Genomic DNA, 15,317 nt, shown 5'->3' on the forward strand with positions numbered 1-15,317 from the left:
TTTCTGGGGCTTGTTAATTTCTATAGACGGTTCATTCCAAACTGTGCTATCATCATTCAACCTCTGACTGATCTCTTACGAACTAATCTTAAGAACATGCCTATCACCTTGACGGATATTCAGTTACAGGCATTTTCGAATGTCAAAGCTTCACTTGCACAATCTACACTTCTCAATCATCTACACCCTACCGCCCAGCTCTGTCTGATGGTAGACGCTTCGGACGTAGCTGTAGGTGGGGTTCTCCAGCAGTTAGTGGGAGGTAACTGGGAGCCAATCGCATTCTTTTCGAAGCGCCTACAGAAAGCGGAAACTCGTTACAGCACATTCGGTCGCGAGTTATTGGCTGTATATCTCACCATTCGCTACTTTCGTCATCTCCTAGAAGGTAGACAATTTCACGTCTTATCAGATCATAAGCCACTTACATATTCATTCTTGACTAGTCCTGACAAGTACTCACCACGAGAAATTCGTCATTTGGATTTCGTCTCACAGTTTACTACGGACATACGTCATATCAAAGGTAAAGATAACGTTGTAGCAGATGCCTTATCTCGAAGCACAATCAACACAGTCAGTGCTTCGAATATAGATTTTAAAGCAATATCAGCGGAACAGGAAGTCGACGAAGAGCTCAGCAAGCTACGTCAGTCGTCGACTTTGCAATTCAAAGAAGTTCCGTTACCGTCATCTCAAGGTACCATCACTTGTGACATCTCTACAGGCACATCCAGACCATATGTGCCACAAAGATTTCGTCGTGCAGTTTTCGACTCCCTGCATTCTTTATCTCATCCAGGCATTCGGGCAACACAACATCTCATCACTAAACGTTTCGTGTGGCCCGGTATCAATCGAGACGTTCGTGAATGGACTCGCTCATGCATCAGGTGTCAGCAGGCCAAGGTACATCGCCACAACGTGGCACCGGTAGGTACCTTCGTAACACCTAATGCACGTTTTGAACACATTCATATTGACATTGTAGGACCACTTCCACCATCAAACGGATATACGTACCTTCTTACTATAGTTGATCGTTTCTCTCGATGGCCGGAAGCTGTACCTATCAGTGACATCACAGCTGAAACAGTAGCCAAGGCATTCATTCAGCGATGGGTCGCGATATTTGGAGTACCATCTGTAATCACCACAGACAGGGGATCGCAATTTGAATCATCACTATTCAGAGAGCTCAGTCGCATGCTCGGTTCGAAACGCATTCGCACAACTTCATACCATCCTGCAGCGAACGGTTTAGTAGAGCGCTTTCATCGACAGCTAAAAGCCTCGCTCAAAGCGCAGCCGGATTCTACAAACTGGACAGAAGCACTTCCGCTTGCACTCCTGGGTATCCGCGCCACGGTTAAAGCCGACATTAACTGCTCCGCTGCAGAATTAGTTTTTGGTTCTCCACTTACATTACCATGCGAACTAGTAACACCCATTGATACTCCTGCCCTGACGGACCCGAGCAAATATTCAGATCGCTTAAAGCAGCATATGGCAAATCTACGTCCAGCAATAACTAGGCCGTCACGTCACACCAGCCAGTTAGACAAAAATCTACAAACGTGTACACATGTGTGGGTTCGCACTGACGCAGTTCGTAAGTCGCTACAGTCCCCGTACAAAGGACCATATCGTGTAATTAGCAAAGGCGATAAGTTTTTCAAGCTAGATTACATCACCAGGGAAGAAATTGTTAGTATAGATCGCTTGAAGGTAGCATACTTAGATAAAGATTTCAGTGACGAACTACTATCAGATCAATCATCACGACCTAGTGAGCCACCTTCTAGGAAGTCACCATCTGGTAAGCCTCCAGTACGTTCATTGCCTACGCCTATTCTTCGTAAACAAAGTAATATTTCTTCTCCGCCTCAAGTTAATAGACCAGATAGAGTAACTCGTAGTGGCCGACATGTTCATTGGCCCAGCAGATTTATCTATGAAGTTAGTAGCTAGTCATTTTAGCTACGCAGTTCTAATCGATTGCCTTCCATTATTATTAGCAATCTAGGGGGGAGCTAGATGTAGTGACCGCACTGCAAGCGAGCCTATATATTCCCTCTCGCAAAGTGGAACAGCCTACTTATTTTGTTTGTAGACATTCTGTCGCCCAACTTTCTTGCTTATCTACACCCCCATTTATAGTAAACTTGAACAAAGAGGACCAGTGTCCAACGAGAGAAAGTTTTGGGGTCATAAGTTCAAGTGTAGAGCGACATATTTTTATCAGCCACTTCGTTCATAGAATCGGTCAGCGAAGGTTGTTCCCTAAGCCGTATAATACTACTTTATAACTACAATATATACCATTGCCTACACTACAGCGATAGCTGGCTAAAAAGGCCGATACTTCATATATTTTTCGTATATTCTTCGGGAATCCACCGGACATTTATGTGTGGGATGTAGCAATGCAACCCACCAATTACTAGCGGATTCAGTGATACATTTATTCATTTACAAGGATTTTTATATATGCGGACCTATCCTGGAACTGACAGTTCAAGTTCCCTGGACCGACGCAAGGAGGGTTAGACTAGACAGAACAATTATTAGAGGTTAGTAGTATTTATTATTATTATTTACAAGACCTCTAAAATGTCTGACCTAGTTTCGAATGAGGTGTAACAGAAGTGTTAGACACCACCATCGATCCCAGAAAATACACACACAGCTTGCTACCGTCGGAAATTAGACACTAGTGTACAGTCAAAGCATGCAGCTTCTGTCAATACCCACAACACAGTGAACATAGCAGAGGTGGACATCTCAGGTCCAGATAAAAGACAACAAGGTATCACGTTTCATTACTGTCTGCATTTTGTAGCGACAAGGAAAAAAAACTTCACTTGCAAGCAACGGAAAGTGAACCTTTTTTTCAGAGGGCGGCACGCGGTTTGGGGCAAGTCTTCAATGCCTTTAAGAAAGACTAACACATTGAAGGGTGCGTGGTCAGTGAGACAAGTGGTTGTTAGCCTGGGGAAGGGGTGGTGAAGTGGGACTTCTGTATACAGTCGCTCCACCTATGCCATTTATGCAGCATCTCACTCACGTACAGTGAAACGTGTGCGTGCGGTTTGTTACTACCCGCTGTAACTCAGTCACTCTTATATGGCCTGCCAAATAATCAGATTTTTCGTTTAATTGGTCTTCCATTGCTGCCAGGATTGTAACACCTATTATTGTTATAGAGAATATATCACTCCTGTATTATTATTACACTGGCTTCCAGTTTTACCCAGCATCCTTTACAAGATACTTACATACGTTAATATGCCAGTTTATCACCGATATATTCATCAGAGCTGTTACAGACTTATCATACACCTCTTGGAACACAAGACTTCTGACCATAAAGCTTACTAACAGATCATGGGGAAACCATTTTTTGTTTTTGTTTTCTATTTTTGCTTCTACTGCCCCACAACCTTGGAAATAATTACCTGGATCCATTAATTAGCTTTCTCACTTTTTCTTGCATCATTCAAATCTGCTATGAAATTATTCTGTTTCTAGGACTCAACAACTTTCTATTATTTTTACATTTCTACTTGCTTTGCCTGTTCTCAGTGATGTTTCACTGCTTTTTGATGGATACCATGCATTTCAAATTTTGATGACGAACACAATGATGATGTCGAGGGCGCAACATTAAATGAGTAACAAATTGGTAGACATCTCCTCCATTTGAATAAAGAGTTGATTTATTATCTTTTCTCTCTTAATCTAATCATTCATTTGCGAATTCATATTAATATATTGATATGTTCAATCACAAGATATGTTGAAAAAGCAAAACAAAACACAAACAATGGGGGTGTAGATGGCAACAATTTACATCTCTTCAACACATGGTAAGCATATTAAAAGCTGTAAGAAATAACACAAAACGGGAGTTCATGAATTTACCAGAAAAAAGGTGTTTTTGAGTTGAATATTGCAGAAACATAACAATTTCATAACAACTAATATAAGTAGATATTCTTAATTGTATATTATATGCTATGCCTCTCCCCGGGTGTCAAGAAAGGACATCCACATACTCCTGTTTTCAGTGGCATATCCACCTGAGGAGGCAGGGGAAGGTAGCCCCAGTCAAATTTCATATACATAGAGCATAGGTTGTCTACAAAGAGTTACTATTGCAGAAGAATGCAAACTAAAAAATTGTAGGCTACTTATAGAGTCAGACATCGAATAGATTTGTTTCTGGTCTTTTTTCACTCAATTTGACCGGAAAATTCATAAAATTTGATTGGATGTTTTACTGACAACCCTGTTGAAGGCTGTAAACTCCAAACTGGTATCACATTATGACACCATCATATTGTGTCTTTCGTATTACCAGCTACTGCCTGTGCCACGGAATTGAATAACTAGGCTACCCTAGAATCAGCTTCTATTTGGGTGAGTTATCGCTTGCTTGATTAATTTCTGCACAACAAATCAGTCTGAGGCTAATCATATGCAGTATATTAAAAATCTAATATAACTTTACATAGCTAAAATCTGGGCCGGTTTGATAAAACTTGAAGGCACTGAGGCTCTCAAGTCCGAAATATTGTATAGCTTCCAGGGGCAATATGCCGGGCCCCGGGACCCCATGCAGGTAGGACAAAGTTTTCTTGTTGACAGGTCATAAACTGGATTCTCCACCTAAAGTGAAATCCTGACTAGACGCTTGACTTTCCCTACAATATATCAAGTTCACATTTTTAGTTGGAATATCCTGTCAACAATTTTAGCGGATGAAACTCAGGAATAAACCGTATAATTTGGGTATAGAAACATTCTTAACAGTACCATTACCATGGTTACAAGTGTTTGGGAACGGGCCATATTTGCAAAAAGTACCTAAACTGACCAAGCTGGGTCAGTGTGAAACTTGCCTCCCACTCGAAATCTTTGCCCCCACCCCCACATAAAAGTCTGGTAATGCCACTGCCTGTTTTTGAATTCCAAGACATCAAACATATTGTGATTAAGATAGATATGACATATAGTACCTCATCGATGATGCTCAAATCAAATATTAAATAGATCAATATAATTGGTAATGTCTTGTAGAATGTTTCAGTTTGATTGATATTATTTGCTTAGTTTATTAACACTTGCAACGTTTATAAATTCATGAAAACCTGGCAACTAACCAGATGCTTTATTGCAACAAGAAAGTAACATTTTAACCCTTCCTTAGCAGATGGACCAAATCTGTTTCTCTAATTTATATATAAACATCTGCCCTGGTGTATCATAGGACATCCACATACCCCTATTTTCGTTGTCATTCAAACATTAAAAATTAGGCTCATCTGAAGGTCTACAATATTTTTCATTCTAGGAATGGCTGAACTTCAGCTGTTTAATTTTTTTTTGGTGATTCAGCTGTCTTCACAGACCAGTGGCAAACCCATGTGAGGGCCAATTATGATACTGCAACTATCCCCCAACTATTCCCCTAATCAGTATCATCTTGAGGCAAATCGAGAAAAAATCATCCTCATATCACTTGAAGTTTGTTTCCCTTATCCTTTCCACTACACAATCCACGTAGCTGTGTAGGTAGAGATTCATGTGTAGGGGCAGGCGTTTGTGTATTTTCCGTCTCCTCTGTAAGTACATCCTCATCCTGTGTAGGTACATCATGCTCCTGTGTAGGTACATCATGCTCCTGTGTAGGTACATCCTCCTGTGTATGTACACCATGCTCCTGTGTAGGTACATTATGCTCCTTTGCAGGAACATCATGCTTCTGAGTAGGTACATCCTCCTGTGTAGGTACATCCTCCTCCTGTGTAGGTACATCCTCCTCCTGTGTAGGTACATCATGCTCCTTTGTATGTACATCATGCTCCTTTGTAGGTACATTATGCTCCTGTGTAGGTACACCATGCTTTATGTGTAGGTACATCCTCCTGTGTATGAACATCATGCTTCTGTGTAGGTACATTGATCTCGTTGGACGATTCACTGGGCGGAGTGGTAGGATGAGACCCCCAGCTGCTGGTACAAACCGCTACAAGCATTCCTTCGTTCCGATGGCTGTCACACATTTTAATAATACTTACACCAGATAGGCAGCGTTTCGTTAGGTTCATTGTGCAATATTCATAATTCGATTCTTTTGTTTGTTTATTTCATTCTTAATACACTAGGCTTTGTGCAATGTTTTTAGGGTCACCTTTTTAGGGTACTAGACTATAGTCTCTTTCTCTTATGCATATTATCATTATTATTTCTTTTATCTGTTTAGGAGCAGTATATTGCTTTATAGGTGCCTTTTAAAGTTTAATTGTTTTCAAAATTGAATTTTGATCCTTTCGTTTTGATCCGTTAGACTGTCGTATAGGTTTTTCAATTTTTTAGTTTTAGGTTTAAATTCCTATTAGTTTCGATTCTTATAGTTTGACCATTTTCGAGAGTTTTGATTCTTATTCCTTCAGTCAGTTGCAATTCTTATTTTTCTTAATAGTTTGACTTCTTATTATCCTATTAAATTAATATGTGCAATTCATAGTATGGTATCCTTTTAGTGTATTTTCATGCATACTATTTGTATTATTCTTATTCCATCTTATCATTGTATTGTCTTATTGCGAGCATTTAATTGCCCATTTTTGGTGCTTAATAAAGTTTATTTGAATTTGAATTTGAATTTGAATACATCCTCCTGTGTAGGTACATCATGCTTCTGTGTAGGTACATCCTCCTTTGTAGGAACATGATGCTTCTGTGTAGGTACATCATACTCCGGTGTAGGTACATCAGGCCCATGTGTAGGAACATGCCTCTATGTAGGTACAAACAGAATACATAAATGATTATGATATGTTTCAATCTTAAATATCCCAGAGATGTGAAATACCATCACATATAACATGAAATGTTTATATATATATATATATATATATATATATATATCATTATATATATATATATATATCATTATATATATATATATATATATATATATCATTATATATATATATATCATTATATATATATATATATATATATATATAAATCTACTCACTGTGAACAAATTGGAATTGAACACTTACCAATGGATTAATTGGCTAAATCTTGATAAATGCATTGATTGTGGAGCTGTCTCAAAGGGAAACAATTATGGCTTCTTGCTGGATCACTGGCTAGCTTTCTAAGATTTACACTGACAGTCATCTTAATTAACTGATATAATTAATTATAACAGCTTCCTCTTCCAATACCAGCTCAACAAAGTCATCAGAACTGCCGTCTTCTGTAGCATCACCTATTGAACCAGAGAGAATAACAATTCTATAAATCACCAAAAAGGGATTCCATAACCGTTAAAGTTGGCCCTATTAAAGTTTGTCCATCATACTTAAAGTTTTCAAAGGAACTTTTCCTGAGGTAAAAAAAACTTCAACTTTTACCGGACAATAGCATATTATAACAATGATTAGAGAAGTATATATCTCACTGAGGCAAAATATCTATTAGTGTGAAAGTACAATTGTTGGATGATTATTGAAATAGAAGCCAACATATGTCCTTCCAGCTTATTTAAGAACAATACTGGTGACCTTTGACAGAATATTATCTGCTGAAATTATTCCACTTATTTGCCAATGTGAGGTTGTAGATTTGTCTGCAGACTGTACCATTTGGAAGCAACTAAGCACTCCACTAAACAATCCATGTTGATGTGTAGGTAGAGATGTATGTCGGGGCAGGCTTTTGTGTAGTTACCGTCTCCTACGTAGGTAAATCCGTCTCCTGTGTAGGTATATTACATCCGTTTGTAGGTACATCGTGCTCCTGTGTAGGGACATCATGCTCCTGTGTAGGAACATCAGGCCCCTGTGTAGGTACATCAGACCCATATGTAGGAACAGCATGCCTTTATGTAGATACAAACAGAAATACATAAAAGTTAATGATATGTTTCAATCTTATATATTAGAGATGTGAAATATCAATATTGCATATTTATATCTTATATGTCATAAAACCAAGCACCCGGGGGATTGCACATACAGGTTTGATGGAAAGTATGGTTAGAGATAAATAAAAACTCTAGGCATGTATACAATTCATACTAAGTTTGGAATGAAAGTCAATGCCCGCCCCATGCACAAACACAACATGCACACATCCACAACAGAAACGAAATATAACGTACCATTTTGTCACTTTCTTGTCAATATAAAGTTATCCTAGAGGAGTTCTGGATTTACCACTTAAACCACTTTAGCCAGCCACGAAACCATCCATGTTGATGTGTGGTCTCCTGTAAAGCGGCCGAGTCCTGTGTAGGTTCATTTCGGCTCTGCATAGTCACTAATAAAACAGTGATATTTTGGTATTTAAATATTAAAACTATATTTGCTATAAGGAAAAAACCATTTGCTTTGATATATCAGGGTTAAAAAGTTGCTGGTAATTCCTGACATTAGTAAGCTGGATATTACATGAATCAGACACCTATAAAAAAAAAAGGAAATATGTTCTCTTTTACTATAAACGACATGTTTAAATGAATATATATTGGAAAAAGTTGTCTATCCATTTATTAATGACTAAAAGCTTTGACACCTCCATGTATGGATGCATCTACTGCATGATTGCTTATGGCAATACCAGTTAACATATGTCATATTATATAAACTATAACGAATGTGGTATGTAGATTGAAAAACTAACACAAGTTTATTGCTCCTAATGATGAGGCCTGGACATTAAAGGGATATGTGACTGTTATGAGGAAATGAAACATGCTCTACACTGTCAGTGAAAAACCACATCTTAATGTCTTGACTCAAGATATTGGTTTATTGGATGAACTTATTTTGACTAGTAAAATCCTCCATTCGTCCAGGCAATGGATCGCAGTAGGTGGTCTGTGGTGTCGTAACAGCAAATGTTTTTCATGTTCTACTTTTCTATTATAATATTTTATTTGATGTATTTGTGAGACCTGGTACATTTGGACTGTTTGCTAGCTATCAAGGTTCTCTGTATTTAGAATGTCATTAAAATGCAACGTTTTGTAGACATATTGTATTCCTCTGTGAACAGGGGAGTCGAATATTATAAATAAAAAAAAAATAAAAACATTTTCAGCTGAATTGCTGTGATGACATCATTCAGCTGTTGCCAGATGCATTCACAAAATACCACCAAATTTAAAGATTTTCCATCTTCGCCATACAAGATGCTATAAAGGTTTTGACCTATAAATTGCCAGCATTGTCTGTAAGGAATCAACTTTAGCCACCTGAATACCCCTTGAATGTCACAGTGAATACAAATTATTTGCATTCATGTATTATTAAATGAATTATCAACCTGAATGAAGTCATCAATATCAATCCAGTCAATAGTTATCATTACCTTGTCTCTCCACATACTGCTGAAGATCTTTTCGGCCTGCCTTGTCCAAAGCTGTAGCAAGCACGCTGCAGGTGGCCCCAGCACCATTCCTTTTTCTCCAGAGACGAAGCATAAAGTATTTTGCGTCTTGATGACACCGACGATTATCTTCCTTTAAATTATCAAGATCAGCATCGCTAATATTCAAATACCTGGCAAGGCTTTGCCACTCTGAACACAGTTTTTCTGCCAAATACTACAAGAAAGATGAATTGAAATTAAATCTGCTTCATTTACATTCAAAACATAAATATCTTAAACTAAGGACAACTTATAGAATAGCTGTGGATGGAAGAGACCTCGATGAATTGGAACACTAGGTTGTGGTCTAGTTGAAACAACTTAATTGATGTGGCACTAGAACATCAGCTGAGGGGTTAACTCCAGGAACAAAGCATAAAGTATTTTGTGTTTACGATATTCCAGGTATTATTTTCTTTTATATTATAAAGATTGAATTCGCTAATGTTCAACTCCCTGGCAAGCATTTGCACACTCTCCAGTCAGTTTTGGTGCCAACTCCTACAACAAAGATGAAATGGTCGGAAGATAGCTCAATGATTTTGTAAACTAATGGCTTGTGGTCTAGTTGAAACAACTAACTTGATGTGACAATAGAACATCAGAGGGGCTTGTATTGTAATATTTATACAGAAAGAAGATGCTTCATTGTCCAAGAACTAAAAAATCTACCCTAAATAACTGCCTATCTTCTTCCTGCCACACAAATACATAACATAATGCTATGTCCACTTGGAACAGTACTATATCTGTACAATCCTTACAAATTTACTTATAAAAAGCCTAACCAAGGCTGCTGAACAAATTTCAGAACCCACCAGACCTCTGGGAGAATGACCACAAATAAGTTAATTTATTACAGTCATTGGTATATGACATATTAGGTAGAAGAGCCATGGGATGCAGGATGAGGCATGACAGCTAGCAGGACACTTTGCTGATCACAGACACCCTGCAGGACCCCTCCAAACAAACACAACAATTTTGTCGCCTATCCCTGGATCATTGTTGTAGAATCTTGACAAACATCATTAGGATAATAAATACCTCTAAAATGTAATCAGGTACTGTACTGTCTGCAATTTCATCTGTGGACTGATTCCCCTGTGGAAAGAGAACATACATTACCATTAAACTTACCAGAAAGATACATTGCTCCAAACTAGTATTTTCGAAGGCTGCAAAATACACTAATTTATCTTACACATACTATTATAGCTAAATTCAATCTCCATATTTTTGGTGTAAGGATGAAACCATAGCATTAGAGAAGAATTGCAAGAAGTGGGAGAAAAAGGAGGTATTACTAAACGGGTAGAAACTCACGCATAGAGAAAATAATCTACTCTTGTAAATCAATTCCTGTTATTCAGTAATTACTTTCTCCATTTCTCCATTCTCACACCCTTGCAAAATATTGTAGTATTGTAAAATATGTTTTTACTTTTATTTTGCTAATGGAAATGCAAAGAATGCTCAGTATCTTGCGTAGCTTGTCATCATGAATAAGGAATCACATATTTCTTTGTTATACTTGACATTCTCTATGCTTGCATCATAGTAAAAGTAATAAGTTTTATAGACCTTATGTTCCTCCATTTCATTTCATGGCTGGACCACAGTTTGCCTCTTACTCTACATTTTATATTTGTTAGAAAATAAAGAAGTCTGTATAAGTTTTTGGAAACTATATGTTAAGAGGTGTTCAGGTTTATGAATATGTTTGTTCTCTACGGTAGGTTAAAGCCACATGCAGAGGTTACAATATCACCAAGTAACATAAACAGCAGAAACGGGACAAACATTATGGAGAGATTGATTTTATGCCAGACCTATTTTGCATTGTTTTGTGGCATCTACAAGCCTGAACAAAAAATGAATTCACTACAGCAAGTTGATGATCATAAATCTTGATGTTGATCGCACATCTGCGGCCAAAACCTGGTCATAAAATCAAAATATTTCCTGACTAACCATAAAATTGACTGACAAAATTAGCAGTGTTGGCACCCAAACATGTCTTCAACAGTTGTGAGGTATATTATGCAACGTATTACAATCATGTAACCACCCTAACATTGTTTTGTTAAAGTGATGTCAGGTATAATGGTTCACTATAATATTACAACATGCAGCTCATGCTAATCATTAGGATATGATCCCTCAAGTGGATAATTTCTGCCTTCTCAGATGATGCAGTGCTGAATAAAACAGTAGCTAAACCACTTAGTTTATGGAAATGTGAGCCAAGAGCATGTAAGCTTAACAGCTTGATGATTACACCACTGATATATCCTTTTTTATTTCTTCATAACAAAACCCATTAAATCAGTAATACAAATATCAAAATTTCCATTCCAAAACAACAAACCTCCAGTTCTATTTCAAAATTAATAGGGTAATGTTCCCCCTGTTGTGCTAAAAATTTGCAGAATGAGTCCATATTTTTACTCCTTTGAAGTACAAATGGCACTAAGCGTTCTTCAGACAATGCTATAGACCGCCAAGGTATCTCCTAAAGAAGAAAGAAAATAATAACTGCATTTTGTGAGGTTAAACCAAGCAGATGAATTGCTAAAAAACTGGGTGGAGTGCTTCCAATGCAGATGAATATATCAAAGAAATATTTCGGTCACAGTATTTTAGAGCAAGTAAACATGATACAACACATCTCCTACCCGAGCTGACAGTGTACAGTATGTACATAACTTAGTACAATTGTGTATATTCCACAATATTACACCATGCTAGCCAGAGTGCTCATATGTCTTTATGAGTTAAAGGTTAGCCCTCGCTTGGTTTACAAAAATAACAATTTTCATGGTATCATGTGATATACGAGGGTAATGAGCCATGGCTCAATCATATATCTAGATAAATCCTTAATTAATTGATTCGGAAGGACTGTCTTGAATGCACTGGAGAAATCGAGGAACAACACAATTGATATAGTGGTTTCCTTGTTATTAAAATTCGACACAATTTCATGGATTATTAAAAGCACAGCGTCGATACAGGATACACCTTTTTTTTGTAAGCAAATTGACATTCCCAATCTGATCTATGTATACTCTTCATTAACTGTGGCAACGAGAGCTTATCCTATTAAATGCAATACTTGCTTAGTCAATTAGTCTGAAATCATTTACATGTTTGGGGTTCTTCACTTTGGGAACAGGGGATGTTAATGCTGTTTCCACAAACTAGGAATTTCACTATTTAGAATCCTTTCCTGACATAAAGATGCGTAAAGAGGGCTAACTCATTAGAACAGCATTTAAATACCCATCAGGGAATCTTGTCTGATCCACATGCAACACCGCTCTTAACGTTTTTACTGGATTGGCGAGATACCAGATTAACACCTAATTTAGGAAAACCATCCTTTAAATCGGGTAAACATAGTGGGATGTCTTTACTTACAGAATCATGAATCGTCCAAAATGTTCAGTCAATTCACTCCCTAGCTCTTTATCAATGCGCACTTTAACTAATGAAGAAGCTGCAGCTTTGGTTACTTTTGTAGATCAAGTGATACCCGGAAAAGTGTGCTTTTTTTCTGGGCATAAATCAAGCGAGAGCTAACCCGGTTGAACTTGTCATGGTAAATGAAGGTAACATGACACTTTTGTAGCGCCTGCATTGCACTCACATTTAATAATATTTTATGCTATCTAGTCAACATTAAATTACTCTGTTAAATCTAACCAATTGTGAACTGAAATATGCAAACTACAAAATTTACCTCTTTTCCTTGCTCTGTATACCAGGTATTGCCTGGCTTAGTGCCATTAAATGATATAGTTAATGGCTGTTTTCCTTCTTTCATAAATTGTAATTGCAGGCTTCGTTCAGGTTTGATGTCTGGATTCAATTTTAGTATCTGAAATGGAAATAATATACAAGATGTTATTCTCAATAAGACGAACAATTTATGTCAATTTTACTCATCAATTCATATGTTAATCCACAAAAAGGTGCATTTATAATGAAAAAAAAATCTTACTTTTTGTTAAATATATTTTCGCGGTATACTATTTTAGAATGAATGATGCATCACAACACACCATTTAATAATGATTTACATTTGGTTCACCGCGTTCAGGAATATCTTCGTAATATCCAACTTCTACTTTGGCAGTTTGCTTATTTCGTAGTATCTTTTTCGCGGCAAATACCACAAGATTCTTAGCTTCAACTTCAGTGTCATCAATTTTAACCTTCAACCAGCAAAAGCCACGTAGCCTCACTGTACACTTCGAAGGATGAAAGATGTAAGGGCTGAGCGGTCTCTCTTCCCAACAGGGTCTTTGGCCTGTCAAGTTTACAAAAAAGGAATTTCAATCAGATAAAGGAAATCACTAAGAGTGATGATTTTAATATTTTACTATAAATTTCCAGTCCATCAACTAATTGTGCATGGTATTTCATAAATATTAATTAATCAAAATGCAAGCTGTCAATTTGATCTCATTGCTCAGAAGTTGCTTTCCATCTTCCAGTATGTTCACTATGAATTAATTTACTTTTAATGCAAAACTTCAGATCATTAAATCTTTTACTATAGGCTACTAGAAATTGCACCAGTCCGTAAACTAGATTTGCAAGCCTTCCCAGAATCAGGCAAAATGCACAAGAATCCTCTGCAGGACCCATAAAAGCTAGTTAGCAATGTCTTGTTATATAAGTCCACACAAAAGTGACAAGAGTTTCATCAACTCCGATTAGATTGCTAGACTCTCCTAAACCAATCACACAAGACACCACATACTAAGAATCTCTGCTTGTTCCATACAGCTGGTGAACCAAGCCATGTTATTGGTCCAGAGAAAAAAAAAGTTCAATGCATTGCTTCATCAAGTAAAAAATTACAATCATCAGTTAATCTGTTGCAGTAGTCTTGAAGTGCACTGCCTTATGAAGAGTTGTCAGAAAGCTGCCTCTTTCATTTTAATGCATGACTAATTCAGTGTGTTGCAGCCATGTCATTGGGTCACAGCCAGACCACTTTCATTAATATCAACTTTGTTCTTGAATAACTAAAAACCATATAAAACCAACTGTGATCTCCTTCTATAATGTCTTCAACTGCAAGATAATACTTAACTACTTATATCTCCGAATCCTATTCACCAAAGTTTTGCAGTTATTATACGCACCCTTGACTAAACAGTTCTGTTGTAAATTATTTGTCAAAAGTTCTGGATGTTTACTGGGGGTTACTTTTTTTCTAAATGAATATTATTTGTTTTAGCTTCTTTGATGAAAGGCGAGCAGTGTGGTATAGAAAATAAACTTTCACTGTTGCAGTGTATGCTACAACTTTTCCATTCCACAATGCATTCAACACGATAGGTGGCAGCTATTGGTGAGGAGTAAAGTGAGATATTGTATGTGATATATCATGTGAAGTCAAATAAAGTACAATAATGTGTGTAACTAACCAATATAAAGTAAGATAAAGTGAGATATACCTTCTTCATGGTGACTGACATAAACCTTGGCTTTAGCTTTTTCCTCATTAATAAAAGTCAGACAATGAGGTAAGGTCAATGAAACTTCACGTTTTAACTGCAAACCATTCGGCAGAAGCTCCAATACCACTGATGAATTACTTGAAAAGGATATGGCTGGCTCATTTAAAAGACTTGGTGGAATGATTTTTACTTGGATATTGAGTTCCTCTGTGACTGCGTTTGGTGGAAAAACCAGTTTAATACCCGTGTTTGGAATCTGTAATAATCCTCCCTTTCCAGATATGGAAGATGTTATTTCCATGGTGTCTGGTGGCTTCCAGTCTGAGGGGAAAATAGTTCAATTGTTACCTGTCAGTAGAATCTGTTTACATTTAATCAATATTCCAG

At 37.2% G+C, this 15,317-nt stretch overlaps 1 protein-coding gene across 10 annotated transcripts in view; it reads right to left on the reverse strand.

The window, feature by feature from the left end:
- Positions 1-3,697: 3,697 nt before the first annotated feature.
- The window catches only part of LOC139976951 (uncharacterized), a 90,885-nt gene continuing 79,265 nt past the window's right edge, over positions 3,698-15,317 (reverse strand). For 5 of the 10 annotated variants that reach the window (XR_011796333.1, XR_011796337.1, XR_011796340.1 and 2 more), the window contains 10 exons: positions 14,928-15,251; positions 13,539-13,768; positions 13,199-13,336; positions 11,825-11,968; positions 10,501-10,557; positions 9,394-9,628; positions 8,183-8,340; positions 7,662-7,900; positions 7,077-7,288; positions 3,698-6,805 (listed from right to left, as the gene is read on the reverse strand). Coding sequence is in view for 1 of the 10 variants with exons in the window: in XM_071985856.1 (XP_071841957.1) it covers positions 8,477-8,484; positions 9,394-9,628; positions 10,501-10,557; positions 11,825-11,968; positions 13,199-13,336; positions 13,539-13,768; positions 14,928-15,251 (1,136 nt within the window). In the remaining 9 variants the exon portion in view is untranslated. The other 5 variants (XR_011796336.1, XR_011796332.1, XR_011796335.1 and 2 more) reach the window with 5 other exon arrangements.

This window comes from Apostichopus japonicus, chromosome 12 (genome assembly GCF_037975245.1).
Source record: "Apostichopus japonicus isolate 1M-3 chromosome 12, ASM3797524v1, whole genome shotgun sequence".
NCBI classification, from domain to species: domain Eukaryota; kingdom Metazoa; phylum Echinodermata; class Holothuroidea; order Aspidochirotida; family Stichopodidae; genus Apostichopus; species Apostichopus japonicus.